Raw genomic sequence first — 20703 nt, forward strand, 5'->3', positions numbered from 1 at the left:
ATTCCTCCTCCTTACAGCCTCTGACAACCACTAATCTTTTCATCTCTATAGATTTACCTATTCTGGACATTTCATATAAATGGAATGATATAATATGTGGTCCTTTGAGACTGTCTTCTTTCATTTTAGCGTAATATATTCAAGGCTTATGTGTGTTGTAGCTTGTGTCAGTACTGTATTCCTTTTTGTGGCCAAATAATATTCCCGTTGTATGGATATAGATACTGCTTATCTATTTGTCAGTTGATGAGTATTTGAGTTGTTGTTTCTACTTTGGGGCAATTAATAATGATGCTAATACATTTGTGTATATGTTTTTGTGTGAGCATATGTTTTCATTTCTCTTGGTATATACCTAGGGTTGGAATTTTGCTGGATCATATGATAATTCTGTTAAACCATTGGGGAACTGTCAGATTGCTTTCCAAAGCAGCTGCCCCATATTACATTCCTACCAGCAATGTATGAGTGTTGCAATTGCTCTACTTCTTCAACAACACTTAATATTGTCTTAATATTATACACATCTCATTGGGTGTGAAGTGGTATCTTACTGTATCTTATGGATTTTATTTTCCTAATTACTAAGGACTTTGAGCATCTTCTCTTGAGCATACTTATTAGCCATTTGTGTATCTCCTTTGGAGAAATGTCTATTCAAATCCTTTGACCATTTTTTAATTGGGTTATTTGTTTATATGTAAACACAAATCCCTTTTCGGATAAATGGTTTGTAAATATTTTCTCACATTCTTTGGTTGCCTTTTTGAGTTTTTAATGATGTCCCTTGAAGCACAGAAGTTTTTGATTTTGATGAAGTCTAAATGATCTGTTCTTGTCTTTTGTCTATTGTGCTTTTGGTATCATATCTAATAATTCATTGCCAAATCAAAGGTCATGAAGATGTTCCTCTTTCCTTCTTACAGTTTTATAGTTTTACTACTTACATTTAGGTTTATAGTCCATTTTGAGTTAAGTTTTGTTTATGGTCTGAGGTAGAGATTCAACTTCATTCTTTGGCATGTGAATATTCAGTTGTCTCAGCACTGTTTGTTGAAAAGACTATTCTCTACTCATTGTCTTAGTACCCTTATTGAAAACCAACTGACCATTATAGTAGGGATTTATTCCTAGACTGTCAGTTCTATTCCATTGATGGAAATGTCTATCCTAATGTCAGTACCATACTGTCTTGAGCACTGTAGCTTTGAAGTAAGTTTTGAAAGTACCTTTCAAAACTTACTTACCTTTGAAGTAAGTTTTGAAATTAGGAGGTATGAGTGCCTCAGCTTTCTTCTTTTTCAATATTGTTTTGAAAAAGAAATTCATTTCCAAATGAATGTTAGCATCAGCTTTTCCATTTCAGAAAAAACAAACCAGATGGAATTTGCGTAAGTCTTGTGTTGAATCTGTTGATCAATTTGGAGAGTAATGCTATATTAGCAAGATTAAGTCTTCCATACTTCAACATGGGTTGTCCTCCCATTTATTTATGTATTCTTTAGTTTCTTTCAGTTTTGTAGTTTTATAGTTTTCAGTGTGCATATTTTACGCATCTTTTGTTAACTTCATTCCTGTGTTTTCTTATTTTTGCTGTTATAAATGATTTTTTTTCTTAATTTCTTTTTGAAATAGTTATTGGTAGTGTATACAAATAATTGACTTACACACACATACATATAGATCTTGTATCCTGAACCTTGCTGAACTAGCTTATTAGTTCTGATAGAACTAAATTGTGTGTGTGTGTGTGCCTGGATTTCTTAGGGTTTTTTATATGCAAGATAACATTAACTATATAGAGAGATTATATCATTTGCAAATAGAAATTTGCTTTGTCCTTTCCTATCTGGATACTTTGTATTTCTTTTCCTTTTCTAATTTCCCTTGCAAAAATGTAGAATATAATGTTGAATAGAAGTGAGAAGGAATGGCTGGACATGGTGCCCCATGCCTGTAATCCCAGCACTTTGGGAGCCTGAGGTGGGTGGCTCACTTGAGGACAGGAGTTTGAGACCAGCCTGGCCAACATTGTGAAACCTCGACTCTACTAAAAAATACAAAAATTAGCCAGGCATGGTGGTGCACACCTGTAATCCCAGCTGCTTGGGAGGCTGAGACGGGAGGATCCCTTGAACTGGCCGGGTGGAGATTGCAGTGAACCGAAATTGCACCACTGTACTCCAGCCTGGGTGATAAGCAAGATCCTGTATCCAAAAAAAAAAAAAAAAGAGAGAGAGAGAAAGAAAAGTGAGAAGGGACATTGTTGTCCTGTTTATGATCACATTCAGCTGTTTACCATTAAGTATGATGTTAGATGTAGTTTTTCACAGAGAGTCTTTATCGGGTTGATGATGTTTGCTTCTATTTTTAGTTTGTTGAATTATGTCAAATGCATTTTTGAATCTATTAAGATGATTGTGCAGTTCTTTATTCTATTGATTGATTTTTTGTATTACATAAAATACAAAACCTTGTATTCCTAAGATCATTTCCATTTGGCTGTAGTATATGCTGCATTTTATTTGTTGCTGAACCCACTTTGTTAGTATTTTGTTGAGAATTTTGTGTCTATATTCATAAGGATACTGGTCTGTAGTGTTCTGCTGATGTCTTTGTCTAGTTTAGGTAATATTGGTCTCATAAAGTGGGTTTGGAATTGTTCCCTTCCATTTTTTGGAAGAGTTAGTGAAGGATTGGTATTAATTCTTCTTGAAATGTTTGGTATAATTCACATGAAGCCATTTGAACCTATGCTTTTCTTTGTGGGAAGTTTACTTGTTATGGATCTATCCAGATTTCCTGTTACACTGAGTCAGTTTTGGTAGTTAATGCCTTTCTAAGAATTTGTCCAGTTCATCTAAATTCGCATACCATTGTTCATAGTGTTCCTTTATAATCTTCTTATTTATTTAAGGTCAGTAGGAATGTCTTCTTTTTCATTCTGATTTTAGTAATCTTTGTCTTCTCTCTTTTTTTCTTAGTCCCTCTAGCTAATGGTTTGCCATTTTTTAATCTTTCCAAATAACCAACTTTTGCCTTTTTTATTTCCTCTGCTGTTTTTCTGTTCTCTATTTTATTTCCATTCTAATATTTATTATTTCCTTCCTTCTGCTTTCTAAAAAATTTAATTCACTCTTCCTTCTCTAGCGCCTTAAGGTATAACTTTAGGTTATTGATTTCTTCTTTTTAAATTGTAGACATTTTATAGCTATAAATTTCCCTCTGAGCACTGCTTTCACTTTGTCCGGCTACTACTGTTGAATTATCTCTTTGCCCCTTCAATTTTATACATTTTTGCTTCCTATATTGTGGGACTGTTTTGTTAGGTGAGTATATGTTTAAATTTGTTATGTTTTACTGATACACTTATTTCAATTATTATACTTTTCAACTCCAAAATTTCCATTTAGTGAAATATCATTCTCACAATTTCTTTTAAATCTTTATACATGGTTTTATTTAGGCCTTTGAACATACTTAGAATAGCAGCCTTAATGTCTTTGTTTAATAAGTACAACATCTTGACTTCTTTGGAGGTAGTTTCCATTGATGCTTTATTTTTTACTGTGTGTGGGTCCATGCTTTCATGTTTCTTTGTGTGTTTTAATAATTTTTGTTTGAAACCCAGTTAGTTATTTTAAATAATATAATGTGGCAACTCTGGAAATCAGATTCTCCCCTCTCTAGGGTTTGTTATTGCAGTTGTTGGTGGCACTGCTGCTATTTTTGTTTAGAAACTTTCCTGGACCAATCTGTAAAGTCTGTATTCTTTATCATGTATAGCCACTAAAATATCTGCTTGGTTAACATGGTGATTAGTTAATGATTAGACAGATTTCTTTATGCCTTAAACCAGTAAGTCTTCAGCAACTGCCAGAGGGATCTTTGTATGTGTTGGGCATACATTTTCCTCTTAGGCAGACAGGTTACAACTCTGCCTTAGTCACTTCTTGCTTATACAGAGCCTCAAGGTAAACCATAGATGAGAGATGAGGGCCTTTTCAGGTTTTTCCTGGGGATGAGTTCTTGGTGGAAAAAGAAAACAAAACCCAGTACATTGGTTACAGTTTGAATTACACACATGTCAAGTGATTAACAATAAAGTTTATGAACTCATCATCTCCTACATTTGCCATGTTTTATTATTAGCAGTGTTATCTAAAACATGCTTCAAAAACCTAAAAGGTTGAAAACGCCAAAGGGATATGTATACATAAGACATGTATGACAAGCATACATATCTAAGTGATAGAAAAACACCCCAGAGGAAATCTTTCTTCTGATCTAAAACAGACCTTAGCCAGATATGATCTAAGTTGACTTTGTTGCCTGAGTAGTCAGCTACTCAGGGCTCTTAGTTTACTAGACCATGGATCAGATTGATTACAAGGTTACAAGCTGGAATTCTCAATACAGACTGCTTGGATTTGAATCTAGATTCTTCTGCTTCTTTGACCTTGGGCAAGACACCTAACATCTCTGTGCCTCACTTTCCTTATTTGTAAATAGCACCTTCCTTATTGTGATGATTCATTCAATACATTATAAGCCCCTAGAGTAGTCTCTGATACTTGATAAGCATTATACTCACAGAATGGGGAAGAGTAGTTTGAATCCCTTAAACCTATTGCCCTCTTAACTAGTTAACCCATGAACAATCACATTTCATCTGTAACCCTTCTCTCACTAATTATTTTGATACAAATACAAAACATTATATTATTTAATCTATTTTATTATATATCTCTGACAATTTTTTAAATTCTTAGTGTTATATAATACTACTATTATTACAGCTAAAAAATGAACATTGGGCCTTTGTTTCACCAAAATACTCATTTGGTATTTGTCTCCCCAGTTGACTCATATGGTGTAATTGATTAATGCCGAGACCCGTTCAGTTGGGGAGACCCTAACCTAGCGGCACTAGAGGAATTAGAGACACACACACAGAAATACAGAGGTGTGAAGTGGGAAACCAAGGGTCTCACGGCCTTCAGAGCTGAGAGCCCCAAACAGAGATTTACCCACATATTTATTAACAGCAAACCAGTCATTAGCATTGTTTCTATAGATATTAAATTAACTAAAAGTATCCCTTATGGGAAACGAAGGGATGGACCCAATTAAAGGAATAGGTTGGGCTAGTTAACTGCAGCAGGAGCATGTCCTTAAGGCACAGATTACTCATGCTGTTGTTTGTGGCTTAAGAATGCCTTTAAGTGGTTTTCCACCCTGGGCGGGCCAGGTGTTCTTTGCCCTCATTCCAGTAAACCCACAACCTCCAGCGTGGGCGCTAGGGCCATTATGAACATGTTACAGTGCTGCAGATATTTTGTTTATGGCCAGTTTTGGGGCCAGTTTATGGCCAGAATTTGGGGGGGGGGCGGTGCTTGCTCCCAACATGTCCCCTTCTTTGATTTGCAAAGATATACAAGCAAGGGCAGCTTTGTCACGGTGAGCTACTTCTTGGAGGAGTCAGGATCCACATCTGCCGACTATACAAAGACAAACAACACAGATTAAAAGCACAATCATCATTGAAATTACAGAGCTTTCGAGTGTTTTTATCCATTTTAATGGGTTACTAGCTGCTAATTTGTCTGCAGCTCCTTTAAGCACTCCAGTTCCTGGCATTAAGGTCAGGTGTGCCTGGAATGCTTTAAATATTTGTTCTTTTAATTTTGCTATATCCAAAAACAAGTTTGTAGAGTGTCCTTCTAGATGCTTTTTTATTCTTTCCCAAATTTTGATCTTATTAAGAGCATTTAATAGTTTCCACAAATTCTTATGTTTAGCTCCTATAATGGGCCATATCATTTGAGGTTGAGGTGCCACTATACCACCATGATTCCAGATCATAGGAACTCTTGCCGTACTTCTTATCATTTCTACCGTCTGACCATTTTGTTCAGATCATCTGAACATAGTGTGGCCGTGGCAGGCAGACTGGGACGTGCAATTCAGGCTAAACATCCCCTTAGGGGACCAATTAATAATGAGTCCATAGGAATCGTCGTGCAGCACCTCTGCCTGTTCTGCAATGCAGTCTTCCTAAACAAGTACGTTCATTTTTTCTAACTGGGTCCAATCCTGTTTACAAATAGGTTTTTGAGGGTGGTATGCCTCAATTATAGGAGCAGATGTGTTATGGTGAATACTGAGATCAGAAAGCATGTGTAACTGTGTCATAGAGTGATTGCATCCAGGCATTATTGCCAGCCAAGATTGATAAATACGCCCAATAAGTGTAATTGTTCTCTGTGTCAGCCCTTATTGAAGGAATACTCACGGCAGTGGTGATAATTACTATCATAGCTACCATTAAATTATTCATTGTGACTGGTTGTCCCGCTTTCCTCAGGTTTTCTTCCGCCATCTGTGACAGCTTCTTCATATGTCCCCAGGTGGGTGGCTGTGTTTGACAGGTGACATGACAGTTGGGGTCCTCTTCAGCATCAGCCTCGACATGGCTACAACCGGGGGGTCCTCGGGATCCTCCCAGAGTCTCTTCCTCGGCATCTGGCTCATAATAAAGTATCAGGTGTCTTGATGGTATCCAAATCAGCTGTTGATTTTGGCCTGGAGAAACACAAGCATAACCTCTACCCCAAGTTATTTTACCTATTTCCCAACTATTTGTTATTGGATTCTCTATCAAACCAATAGTTTTGCTTCTGTCTTTGCAGCTGGTTTCTGTAGATGCTGTTCAGCTGCTGATAACATCTGGCCTTTGGGCAGGCTCAAGAAATTTAAAGTTAGTAATGCTAGATTCACTTGCATTTGTGGGGTTCTGTATTCTCTGTCTCCCCCTTTCTGCTTTTGCAACTGCTATTTAAGGGACAGATTCTTTCTTTCCACTATGGCTTGTCCTTGAGAATTGTATGGGATACCAGTAATGTGTTTAATATTCCACATAAAGAAAAATGTAGCTAGAGCTTGGCTAGTATAGCCTGGGGCATTAACTGTTTTAATAGAAGCTGGAATGCCCATCACCTCAAAACACTGCAAAAGGTGAAGTTTAACACAGGCAGAAGACTCTCCTGATTGGCATGTAGCCCAGACAAAGTAAGAAAAATTGTCCACACATACATGTACATAAGCTAGTCTCCCAAACGAGGGAACATGTGTGACATCCATTTGCCAAAGAGAGTTAGGTTCCAATCCTTGAGGATTAACTCCTCCTGTAAAAGATGAGGAATGTACCATTAGGCAAGTTGGGCATCGCTGGATAATAGCTTTACTTTAGCTTCCTTCCAGGTAATGCTGTATCTGCATTTGAGACTAGAGGCATTAACACGGGTTAAACTGTGAAAGTCTAGAATTAGATATTGCATTAGCAACTAGGCGGTCAGCCATTTGATTCCCTTCAGTCAAAGGTCCTGGAAGAGTTGTATGAGCCCTGATGTGAGCAATGTAACAAGGGTGCATTCTACTCCTAACTGCTGTTTGTAATTGGGTAAATAAAGTCATCAGTTGTTCATCTGTATGAAATCATAACTGAGCATTTTCAGTTAACTGTGGGGAATGAACCACGTATGAAGAATCAGAAATCACATTAATAGGCATATCAAAAGCAGTCAATACCTCAATTACAGCTACAAGCTCCACTTTTTGGCCTGAAGTATAGGGCATCTGGAAAACTACTTTTTGAACCAAAATAAGAAGCTTTACCATTACTAGACCCATCTGTAAAACAATGAAAACACTTAGCAGGCTGCAGGTTGTTTACTTCAGGAATTGTAAATGCAAACCATTTACAGTCTTGCTCAACTAAAGGGATAGTAAAGAAACAGTCTTTTAAATCTGTGACTATTAAAGGCCAACTTTTTGGAATTATAGCAGGAAATCCTGGCTGTAATGCTCCCATAGGTTGTATAACTGAATTGATGGCTCTTAAATCAGTTAACATTCTCCATTTACCTGATTTTTTTCTTAATTACGAAAACTGGAGAATTCCAAAGGGAAAATGTTGGAGCTATGTGCCCATTTTCTAATTGTTCAGTAACTAATTTCTCTAAAGCCTCCAGTTTCTCTTTACTTAGTGGCCATTGTTCTATCCAAATTGGCTTATCTGTTAGCCATTTTAAAGGTATAGGTTCTGGAGGCTTAACAATGGCTGCCATCAAAAATGATATCCTAATCTTTGGCAGGAACTTTTTAAACCTTGCAAATTTTTTTTTCTAGTCCCATACCAGGGACATACCCCATTTCATGCATCATATGTTGATTTTGAGGGCCATATAATTGTTCTGGAAATAGAATTTGTGCTCCCCATTGGTGTAAGAAATCTCTTCCCCATAAATTTATAGGTACAGAAGTTATAATTGGTTGAATAGTCCCAGGTTGTCCATCAGTCCCTTCACAATGCAAAATATAATTACTTTGATATACTTCAGCAGTTTTACCAACTCCAACTATGTTAAATTGAGCAGGTTGAATTGGCCACGTGGATGGCCAGTGCTGTAGAGAAATGATTGAAATGTCCACTCCTGTATCTACCAAACCTTTAAATTTCTTTCCCTGAATAGTTATTTCACAGGTAGGGCGTTTATCAGTAATTTGATTTACCCAGTAAGCTGCTTTGCCTTGTTTATTTGTGCTTCCAAATCCTCCTGTTTGTTTAATTTTACTTTTTCTCATTCCCACATATGGCACAATCAGGAGCTGTGCTATATGCTCTCCTGGCTCTGCTTTCCAGGGAACAGCAGTAGATAAAACAATTTGAATTTCCTCATTGTAATCTGAATCAATGACTCCTGTATGTATTTGTACCCCTTTTAAACTTAAACTGGACCTTCCTAAAAGTAATCCTCTTGTGCCCCCGGCAAGGGTCCACAGACTCCTGTTGGGACCTTTTGTGGGTTCCCCAGGCAGAAGGCTTACAGCTTTTGTGCATCATAAATCTACTGTGGCACCACCGGCTGTGGCGGAGGACAGACATTGTACAAGGGTGAGGGAATGACCTGAGCTGGAAATGCCCCGGTTTAGAAGGGGGCCCAGGGCCGGGCGCGGTGGCTCAAGCCTGTAATCCCAGCACTGTGGGAGGCCGAGACGGGCGGATCACGAGGTCAGGCGATCGAGACCATCCTGGCTAACACGGTGAAACCCCGTCTCTACTAAAAACTACAAAAAACTAGCCGGGCGAGGTGGCAGCGCCTGTAGTCCCAGCTACCCGGGAGGGTGAGGCAGGAGAATGGCGTGAACCCGGGAGGCGGAGCTTGCAGTGAGCTGAGATCTGGCCACTGCACTCCAGCCCGGGCGACAGACCGAGACTCCGTCTCAAAAAAAAAAAAAAAAAAAAAGAAGGGGGCCCAGGACAGGCCCCTCATGGCATTTCCCAAAATCAGGTTCCCTTCTTTATCAAACTTAGAGTAACATTTATTAGCCCAATGTTTTCCTTTTTCACATTTTGGACATATTTCAGGATCAGCAGTTTTCTTTTTCCCCTATCTGGCAGCCTGACTTGCTGATTTTTTCTACATTCTTTTTTAGTATGACCATGCTTCCCACAGTTTAAAACAAGCTCCAGGAAATGGAGTATTTCCTTTACCCACTCTCGGTCCTGCCATTGCCTGTGCCAACAAAGTAGCTTTATGCAGATTACCTCCAATACCATCACAGTCCTTGATATAATCAACTACATGTGCTTTCCCTCTGATAGGTCACAGAGCAGCCTGGCAATTGGGATTAGCATTGTCGAAAGCTAGTAACTGCAACACTATATCCTGAGCAGCCAAATCTGCAATCATCTTTTTAAGAGACTCCTGTAACTGAGCTGTGAAATCAACGTATAGTTCTCTTGGTCCCTGTTCCCTGTTTTATAGCACTAAAGGAAGTGGTATTGTTCTCCACCTGAAGTGATTTTTTCCCAAGCTCTAATGCGCACACTCTGCTAAGCTGTTCTGTGGCATCATCCTGCATGACCAGTTGTGCATCTAAACCAGCCCAGCCGCCAACCCCCAAAAGTTGGTCTGCAGTTATATTAATTTGAGGTTGGACCTGGGCATTGTGAGCAGCCTGAATGTAAGCTTCATTTGTGTACCAAGTTTTACATTGTAAGAACTGAGCAGGAGTTAGACAAGCTCAAGTAAGAGCGTCCCAGTCAGTAGGTATCATCTGACTGGAAATAGCAACATTCTTTAACAGCCCCAATACAAAGGAGAACCTGGTCCATAATGATTTATAGCTTATTTAAATTCTTTGAGTAATTTAAAAGGAAAAGGCTCAAATGTAACTGTAATATTTCCCTGTTGATCTGGGGGGTGTATTCTAACAGGGAATTGCCAAGCCTCTAAATCACCCTCTTGTCTAGCTTGCTGAATTCTTGCCTGAATAGAACTAAGAGCAGTTGCTCGAGGTGCTGCTCAAACAGTCACTGGGGCAACTACTTTTCACCCAGTGTCCTCCAGAAAAGAAAGATCTGGAGGGTCTTTTTCTTCAAAATAATATTGAAGGGGTGCAGAAGGGTAGGGATGAACCTCTCCCTCCTTTGCTGCTTTAGCTTTAACTGGCAAATAAACATGCTCTGTAACCTCTTCTGTTACTTCACCATACTCTCCTTCCTCCTCATCATCAGTGTGAAAAAGTTCCAACGTGAAACGAACCAGACCCCACACTTGTCCCATTGTTACCCTGACGCTTCTGAGCTCCCCTTCTTACTCACCACGGGGATTGCTTTAAGAGTACTCGGGGCCGGGCGCGGTGGCTCAAGCCTGTAATCCCAGCACTTTGGGAGGCCGAGACGGGCGAATCACGAGGTCAGGAGTTCGAGACCATCCCGGCTAACACGGTGAAACCCCGTCTCTACTAAAAAATACAAAAAGCTAGCCGGGCGAGGTGGCTGGCGCCTGTAGTCCCAGCTACTTGGGAGGCTGAGGCAGGAGAATGGCGTAAACCCGGGAGGCGGAGCTTGCAGTGAGCTGAGATCCGGCCACTGCACTCCAGGCCGGGCGACAGAGTGAGACTTCGTCTCAAAAAAAAAAAAAAAGTACTCGGGTGTCCTCCAGCTTAGTTTTTCCATTCCAACCATCGCTCCAGCAACCCTTCGATCTGGATTCAAGCCCCCATGAGTGGACGCCACTTGCCCAGACCAGTTTGGTCAGAGAGACCCTAACTCAGCAGAGCTAGAGGAATTAAAGACACACACACAGAAATATAGAGGTGTGAAGTGGGAAATCAGGAGTCTCAGCCTTCAGAGCTGAGACCCCCGAACAGAGATTTACCCACATATTAACAGCAAACCAGTCATTAGTGTTGTTTCTACAGATATTAAATTAACTAAAAGTATCCCTTATGGGAAATGAAGGGATGGTCTGAATTAAAGGAATAGGTTGGGCAAGTTAACTGCAGCAGGAGCTTATCGTTAAGGCACAGATCGCTCATGCTGTTGTTTGTGGCTTAAGAATGCCTTTAAGCGGTTTTCCACCCTGGGCAGGCCAGGTGTTCCTTGCCCTCATTCCAGTAAACCCACAACCTTCCAGCGTGGGCATTAGGGCCATTATGAACATGTTACAGTGCTGCAGAGATTTTGTTTATGGCCAGTTTTGGGGCCAGTTTATGGCCAGATTTTGGGGGACTTGCTCCCAACAGGTTAATATGCCTCTTGGGTCACTTTTAATGTAGAAGTTTCCCCTCTTTCTTTTACTGCTTTGTAACTGTTTATTAAAGAAACCAGGTTATTGGTACTTTAGAGCTATGTTGTCTAATACAGAAGCCACTAGCCACATGTGACAGTGGACCACCTGAAACATGACTAGTCCGAATTGAGATGGTATCTCAATTTAAAACACACACCAGATTTCAAAGACAGTATGATAAGATAACGTAAACTATCTCATTAAGAGGTTTTATATTGATGCATTTTGAAATAACATTTTATATATTTGGATTAAATAAAACATTATTAAAACTAATTTTACTTGTTTCTTTTTGTTTTTAATGCGGCTACTAGAAAATATAAAATCACCTATATGGCTTGCTTTATATTTTTATTGGACAGCATTAATTTAGAATTTCACAAGATATGGATTTTACTGATTACATCCCCATTGAATTATTTAACATGCCCCTCTGCCCCATCTGTATTGCCTTTAAATTGTTAGTTAGATCCTTGATCAGATTCAGAGTTTGATGTTTTTTTGTTTGTTTTTTTTTTTTTAAACAGGGTCTCACTCTGTTGACCTCCTGGGCTCAAGGGCTCCTCCCACATAAGCCTCCCAAGTAGTCGGGACCACAGGCACGCACCACCACGTCCAGCTACTTTATTCTATTTTATTTTTTGTGGAGATGGGATCTTCCTGTGTTGCCTAGACTGGTCTTGAACTCCTGGGCTCAAATGACCCTCCTGTCTTGGCCTCACAAAGTGCTGGGATTACAGCTGTGAGTTACTGTACCCAGCTGAGATTTTGATTTCTTAAAATATTTTCAGCAATGTCATTTCATATTGCTGGTACACACCACCAGAAGATGTACACTATCAAACTGAGGCCTTTCTTTTATGTTAGCAGCTGCTGATGATTCCTTAATTCATTAGAAGTTGCAAATTGTGATGTTCTAACTCTTTTGTTCCTTCTTCATTTGTTAGCTAGAGTACTTCCATAAAGAGAAACCTTCCCTCATCAACTACTTAACTATGTTTGATTATAATACAAACTATGTATACTTTGCATAGGTAAGAAAGGATGAAAGTTTGATTCTTTCTCCTTACTTACCGGTTTCCAGGTATTCTCCAAAAATGATAGATGAGATTTTTAAAATAATGTATCATGAATATAACTGTATTAGCTATTTTTGAAATCCATTGCAATTATTATCCTTATTGATGCTCAAATTGTCACATCATTCGCCAGTGGAAGCCTCTTCAAGTTGTTTCCTGTGTCTTAGATATGACCCTAGTAGTCTTTGATAGCTTCCTTGCTTTTTGATGTGTCAGGGTGTTCTAGGCCCTGGTTCCTTTTAGGCGGAAGTAATATTTAGAGCCTACAGTCTGGTTTGCATAGTGCCATCTTATTTGTTATGGTTTCTGGGCCTTTTCAGTGGCTGAAGCTAGGAAATATTTTTTTCCCCTTAAAATGCTTCATGAATCTCTAGTGATACTTCCTATTCAGATTCATAACTATGGAGTTTTTAACCTAATCTTACCAATATTACATTACTGTCTTCTTTCTCCCATGCCAAATGTATTAGTTCTCAATGGCATCAGTAGGCTGATTTGCTTTATCCAGCACTACCCACACAACAGTTACATAATAGCATGTCTGTCACTGTAATTAATATGATTATTTACTGAAAATATTTTGGTTTTGTTTTTATTTTGCAGTTATTTTTCTCAGGGTGTATCTTGTGAGGTATATACAGAAAAATTACTCTATTAAAATCACTCAAAATAGTTCCTCTCTAATAAATAGCTACCACCTGGTTTCATGTTACTCTTAATTTTTAGGGATTTTTTTTTAAATTTTTATTTTATTTATAATATAAAGTATTTAAATGGTCCAAAAGTCAAATCTACAAAACAAATAGCCAAAGGAGTCTAGCCTTCATTCCAGTCCTCTCTACTCCCTCTTTTCTCCAATAGGTAACCATTAAAAGTGTTTATGGCCTAGTCTTCCATTTTTTAATATGTGTACATATCCTGACCAAAGAACTTCCCCAAAGTTCCTTGATTTTTTATTTTTCTTTTTCAAAGAGAAAGCTTATAGTAATCTATATCCATAATGCAAATGATAAAATATATATTTTAGTAAGTCATAGTCTATACATTAGAACTGAAAGAAAATTGATATTTTAGATAAGCCAGGATTTTAAGGAAGAAAGATGATTTGGATAGAAACTGCTCGCTGTTATCAAATATTTTAAATACTTTCTAGGGAAGGAGGAAACCATGCTGTTTGACTCCAGATAATATAGTGGAGCCAATATTTATAATTTATAGGAAGCCAGACTTGGTCTGAAAAGAAATTCTGCTATCAGATGAAACTCTGAAGATTATATAGGCAGCATATTATGGTTTCAAGTTCTTGTCACTGGAGAGATTTATACATCCTCTAAGGGATGAACTGGTTGACCTACATAATCATTTGGTGATTCTGGTTTCTGGGGCTCTTCCCCAGTTTTTTATGTATAATTCTGCCTAACAAGTCTAATTGTATAGTCTCTAAATGATCACAGTGTAATTGTTTTAGGAATCAGTGACATTTAAGGATGTAGCTATAGACTTCACATTGGAGGAGTGGAGATTGATGGACCCTACACAGAGGAACCTGCACAAGGATGTGATGCTAGAGAATTACAGGAATCTGGTCTCCCTGGGTAAGGATAACTTCTCTTCTGTGTTGATTGATCTGTCCATTTGACTGGGTTTGCCAAAGATAAAAGGCCTCTAAAGTATTTAACTGAAGTACTTGATCTTAGGGGCACATTGTTGGGTTATGCTATTCCTCACTCTTAACTACATGATCTGCCCATTGTAGAGTAAGAAACATACTTCTCTGGAATCTTGGAGATTGTTGACAACCCCACAGATTTTGGACTGAAGTATTTTCTAGTCACTTCCTTAAATGGAAGCTATCAGTACCTCTAGAAGAAAGAAACAAATGTATTCGATTTCTTTCTAAACTCACTAGATTATTCCCATAATCTGTTATCCCACCAAACCAGAATTATAGTGTTGAGCTCCTTTGGGATGTCTTTGTAATTGTCTAAAACATCACTGTACAATATGGCAGGTACTAGTCACTTGTGCCTTTTTTTTTTTTTTTTTGAGACGGAGTCTCACTCAGTCGCCCAGGCTGGAGTGCAGTGGCGAGATCTCAGCTTACTGCAAGCTCCGCCTCCCGGGTTCACGCCATTCTCCTGCCTCAACCTCCCAAGTAGCTGGGACTACAGGCGCCCGCCGCCATGCCTGGCTAATTTTTTGCATTTTTAGTAGAGATGAGATTTCACCATGTTAGACAGGATGGTCTCAATCTCCTGACCTCGTGATACGCCCGCCTTGGCTTCCCAAAGTGCTGGGATTACAGGCATGAACCACCGCGCCCAGCCTCACTTGTGCCTTTTGAGCACTTGAAATTTGGCTAGTCCATCTGAAGAACTGAATTTTAGATTGTACTTAATTTTATTTAATTTAAATTCAAATTTAAATAGCCATATGTGACAACTGGCAACTGTATTGGACAGTGCGGCTCTAGAACTTCCTGTAATGGTCATTCTGCACGGAAGATTAAGAACTGAGACTGAATTTGGCAGGAGTTCTTGCTCATGGCTCCAATCAAATCCTATTTATTTTTCTCTGGACAGGGCTTGCAGTTTCCAAACCAGACATGATATCTCATTTGGAGAATGGGAAAGGACCATGGGTGACAATGAGAGAAATTTCAAGAATTCCCTATCCTGGTGAGTCAAACAGAACCAAGAAGATGGGATTTATTTGAAGTAACAGACTATGGGGGATGTTCAACACAACATCTGAAAAAATTTTAGAGATATATTTGTTCAAAGCTGTCTCAGAGGAAGAGATCCCCCATCTCGCTGCCTGTCTCTCTCACCCCCATCTTCTCTTATCCTCTCTCTCTGTCCTCCACTTTTGGGAACCATCTCATCCTATTCTGCTTTCCTAGGGACATGCTTTTCATAATTATTATTTTATTCTTCATTCAGACATACACAAAATATCCCTTTCAGGTCTGTCTTCTCCAGTTAACTTTATGTTTCTCATTTGTTTCACCATTATCTGACATTTCTTCCTTCATTTACCTGAAAATGCTTTCATAAGGGTCCCCACTGATTTCTCTTAAGGCAAACTTATTTACTCATTATTTAGTTTTCTTCACCTGCAAGGCTGCGGAAACTTTGCAGGAACCCACCACCTGTCCTCCAGGTTCTTAACTAATTGAGAATACAAACAAGAAATCAGTTGAGAATCAAAATATGGTATTGATGTTTTTAATCAATATTATACATCTATATGCTGTGAACTGGCTTAGGTACAAGGGCTACAGAACCTAATAAAATGGACCAGGTCCCCGCCTTCATGAAGATTAAATTTTGAGAAACAGAAATTTGGCAAATAAATAAAAACAAACTAAATGGTGGTTGCCATACCTCCCAGCTATGAGACAAATTGGAGGATAAGAAAGAGTAACTGGGGTGGGATGAGGACACCTGCTTCAAACAGGGTAGTCAGGGGAGCTTCTGAAGAGGTGACATTTGAGCTGAGACCTGAAGGGTCAGAAGAAGCAGCCAGGGAGGGGAAGAGGAAAAGGGAAGTATTCCAGACTAGGGAACAACAATGCAAAGGATCTGATACAGCAAAGAAGGCCATGTGTTCTGGAAATCAAAAGGAAGCTGCTGTGACTAAAGTGAGCGGAAACTGGTACAGAATAAGATTAGAGATGTAGGAGCCTGCCTGTGCAGGGCTTTGTAGATGATCTAAGTGAGTTCCAAAGCATGGAGAGATTTTACTGCAGGGTTTTTAGAAAATAACCCTGTTTATAGAGATTGAACTTGAGGCATAAAACAGGCAGTAAGTTAAAAGGTTGTTACAATAGTCTATCCAGGAGATGAGAGGAACTTTGGGTGACGGTAGTGGAGATGGAAAGAAATAAATAGATTCTGATTCATTTTATTATGATACCATGAACAACCCACACATGCATTACATATTTTTATATATCAGATATTATTTATGCTTAAAAGATTGAGTGAAAAGTAGACATTAGAGATAGTTTTAGATAACTTTTTAGAAAGGGACTTTTTTTTCCCCTGTGAAGAGGGAGAGAGAAATGGAGCAGTGGCTAAAGGAAAGAATGGAGTTAAGAAAAAACACTTGTTTTATTTTTGAGATGGGAGCTGCTATGACATGTTTGAGTGCTGATAGGATCGCCTTAATGGAGAGAGCGACATTGATGTTGCAAGACAAAGATGAAGGACTAAAGGGTTTGACAGGGTTAAAGGAGATAAAATCTAGAATGGAAAGGGGGATTTCACCTCCTGTGTTGTAATACTGAGAAAGGTGGAGAAGATGGGTGCACCTGCAGGTCAGTTGAGGGCAGGAAGATTGAGGCCGCTATTATGATAGCTGCCATATTTTCTAAAATGTGAGGCAAGATCATCAGCTTATGGTGAGGGAAGAAAAAGTTGTGAGAGAGGGAAAGTTATTTTTTATGGTAGTGGAATTCCCCAGGGAAGCCATCTTGGCCTGAAGCTTTTATTGGGAAAAGTGTTTAATTATAGTTTGTATACCTTCAGTACTTAGGACTGTTCATATTTCCTATTTCTTTTTGTTTTAGTTTAGCAAATTATATTTAGGGATTGTTCTGTTTAATTTTTAAATTTATTGGCATACTGTCCTCTCCTTATCATTTAAATGTTTATACGGATCTGAAGTGATGTGCCACTTCTTATTCCTGATACTGGTTTTTTGTGTTTTCTTTATTTTATCTTACTCAGTCTTGCTAGAGTTTATCAGTCTTACTTGACTTTTTTTTTTCTTTGAGACAAGGTCTGATTCTGTCACCCAGGCTGGAATGCAGTGGCATGATCATAGCTCACTGCAGCCTCGAACTCCTGGGCTCAAGTGATTCTCCTGCCTCATCCTCCTACATAGCTGGGATTAGAGGCACACACCATCACCTAAGATTTTTATGTTTTGTAGAGGGGTCTCACTATGTTGACCAAGATGTTCTCGAACTCCTGGGCTCAAGCTGTCCTCCCACCTCGGCCTCCCAAATTGCTGGGATTTCAGATGTGAGCCACCATGCATGACATTACTTGGCTTTTAAAAACAGTACTGTTTTTAGTCCTTTTTTTGTATGTTTGAGTTTTGTTACTTTCTGTTCTTTATTATTTTATTACATTCTTAGAGCTTAATTTGTGGATCTTTTCTAACCTCTTGAATTAGATACTTATATCATTGATTTTCAGCTGTTCTTTTCTAATTGTTTAGGGCTATCAGAACTGTATCACACTTTTTTATGTAGCATCTTCATAATTTTTGAGTGGAAAATATTTTATATTTCTATTGTGATATCTTTTATCCTTCAGTTATTTTTAAATGTTTTTCTTAATTTTATGCCATTTGGGAATTTTCTAGCAATCTTGTTAACTTTAATTCTATTATGGTCAGACAAGATGCTCTGAATTATGTCAGTCTTTGCAGAATTTTGTAAGCATTTTGTGCTCTTGAAAAAAATGTATAGCCTATACTTATTAAGTGTAATTTCTAGATGTGTCAGGAGATTAAGTTTGTTAATTACATTGTTAAAATCTGTGCTTACAGCTTACTCTATCAGTTGAGAAAGATTTTTTAAAGTCTGCTAGCGAGACTGTGTATTTGTTTCCAATTTCGTTCATTTAATTTTTTTTTCTGTATTTGAAGCTGTGTTATTATGTAAATACAAAGTTATAATTGTTATCTTTGTGGTAAATTGGCTTTTGTCATTATGAAGTATCTCATTTCTTAATGGTTTTTGCCTTAAAGTCTGTTTTGTCTGATGTTAATATTACTACAGCATCTTTCTTTTGGTTGTTGTTTGTATGGTATATCTTTTTTCATCTGCTCACTTTCACCTTCTGTGCATTCTTGTACTGTTTGTCTTTATTTTATAAGTAGTATGTTATTAATTTTTTTTTTTTTTTTTTTTTTTTTTTTAAGACTCAGTTTCGCTCTTGTTGCCCAAGCTGGAGTGCAATGGCGCAATCTCGGCTCACCGCAAACTCTGCCTCCTGGGTTCAAGCGATTCTCCTGCCTCAGCCTCCCAAGTAGCTGGGATTACAGGCATCTGCCACCACGTCCAGCTAACTTTTGTATTTTTGGTAGAGACGGGGTTTTACCATGTTGACCAGGTTGGTCTCGATCTCTTGACCTCAAGTGATCCACCCGCCTTGGCCTCCCAAAGTACCGGGATTACAGGCGTGAGCCACTGCGCCTGGCCTATTGTTAATATTTTAACCAATCTGACAGTTCCTGTCTTTTGGAGTGTTCAGTCTATTTATACATAGTACATTTACATTTAACTGTGAAAGCATTTTGCGCATTCTGTATTCTTTTTCTTTCCATTCATGCCTTTCTTTAGATTTATCACCTTTTGTTGTTCTGTTTGCCCTCTCTGATCACTTGGTAATCATAACATTTTAAATTATTTGTTCAGTGATTAACCCTGAGATGAAAAGCTACATCCGTGATTCAATAGTTATATATAGGTTTTTCCCTCTTCCCAAGCAATAAAAGGATCTTAGAACAGCTTATTCCATTTAACCTCACATATATTATTGAAATTATATATTTTAATTCTATATATGTCGAATCATGTAAAATATTATTATTATGCTTTATGCAGTCAATGTTCATTTAAACTTACTCACATTTTTGCCTTTCCTTTCTCTGTTTTTTTCAATGCTGAGCTTGTATCTGAGATTATTTTTCTTCTGCCTAAAAAACATTCTTTAATATTTCCTTTTACTCAGATATACTTGTGCCATATTCTCTCTTGTTTTTCTTTTTTTTTTTTTTTCCTTTGAGATGGAGTTTTGCTCTTGTTGCCCAGGCTGGAGTGCAGTGCACGATCTTGGCTCACTACAACCTCCATCTCCCAGGTTGAAGCGATTCTCCTTCCTCAGCTTCCCGAGTAGCTGGGATTGCAAGCATATGCCACCATGCCAGGCTAATTTTGTATTTTTAGTAGAGACGGGGTTTCTCCATGTTGGTCAGGCCAGTCTCGAACTCCTAGCCTCATGAGATCTGCCCGCTTCGGCCTCCCAAAGTGCTGGGATTACAGGCGTTAGCCACCATGCCTAGCCTCTTCTCTTTTTTTTCTAAAAATATTTTCATTTGACCTTCATTTTGGGAAGATACTTTTGGTAAGCTTGGAATTTTAGATTGGCAGTTACATTCTTTCAGCATTTCAAAGGTATCATTTATTGTTTTCTGTCTTATGTAGAACCTGTTGAGAAGTGAACCATCTGTCTAAACTTTTATATAAAAGGCAAGGCAGCAACATTTTCGGCTTTGTTGGATCATAAGGACTCTCTGCTGCAACTACTCCACTCTGCCATTTTAGCACCAAGGAATCCACAGGCAACACATTAACCAAGTAGTGTGGTTGTGCTCCACTAAAACTTCACTTATGGACTCTGAAATTTGAATTTCATACATTTTTAATGTGTCACAATATCATTCTTTTCCTATATTTTTCAACCACTTTAAATGTAAAATTTAGCCAGGCGTGATGGCTCATGCTTGTAATCCCAGCACTTTGGGAGGCCAAGGCAGGCAGATCACTTGAGGCCAGGAGTTTGAGACCAGCCTGAGCAACATGGTGAAACTCCGTCTCTACTGAAAATACAAAGTTTAGCTAGGCATGGTGGCACTGCCCTGTAATCCCAGCTACTCAGAAGGCAGAGGCACAAGAATCACTTGAACCCAGGAGGCGGAGGTTGCAGTGAGCTGAGATTGCCCACTGCACTCCAGCCGGGGTGACAGAGTAAGACTCAGTCTCAAAATAAGTAAGTAAATAAATAAATAAATAAAATATAAAAAATCATTCTTATCTTGCTGGCTATACAGAAATAGACGGTGGGCCAAATTGGTTATAATTTGTAACCTCTGATCTAATTGTTGCTTGTTAAAGGACATCTGTCTTTGATCAGGTGTTGGGAGGCCGAGGTGGGTGGATCACTTGGGGTCAGGTGTTCAAGACA

The 20703-nt window shown here is 38.6% G+C and overlaps 1 protein-coding gene across 1 annotated transcript in view; it reads left to right on the forward strand.

Annotated features, from left to right (window-relative positions):
- Positions 1 to 20703, forward strand: part of ZNF624 (zinc finger protein 624) — a 46790-nt gene that overhangs the window by 17888 nt on the left and 8199 nt on the right. Inside the window, exons 4-5 of the mRNA XM_010387734.2 lie at positions 14190 to 14316; positions 15304 to 15399. Coding sequence (XP_010386036.2) covers positions 14190 to 14316; positions 15304 to 15399 — 223 coding nt within the window. The remainder of the gene's footprint in view (positions 1 to 14189; positions 14317 to 15303; positions 15400 to 20703) is intronic.

This window comes from Rhinopithecus roxellana, chromosome 19, assembly GCF_007565055.1.
Source record: "Rhinopithecus roxellana isolate Shanxi Qingling chromosome 19, ASM756505v1, whole genome shotgun sequence".
NCBI lineage: Eukaryota > Metazoa > Chordata > Mammalia > Primates > Cercopithecidae > Rhinopithecus > Rhinopithecus roxellana.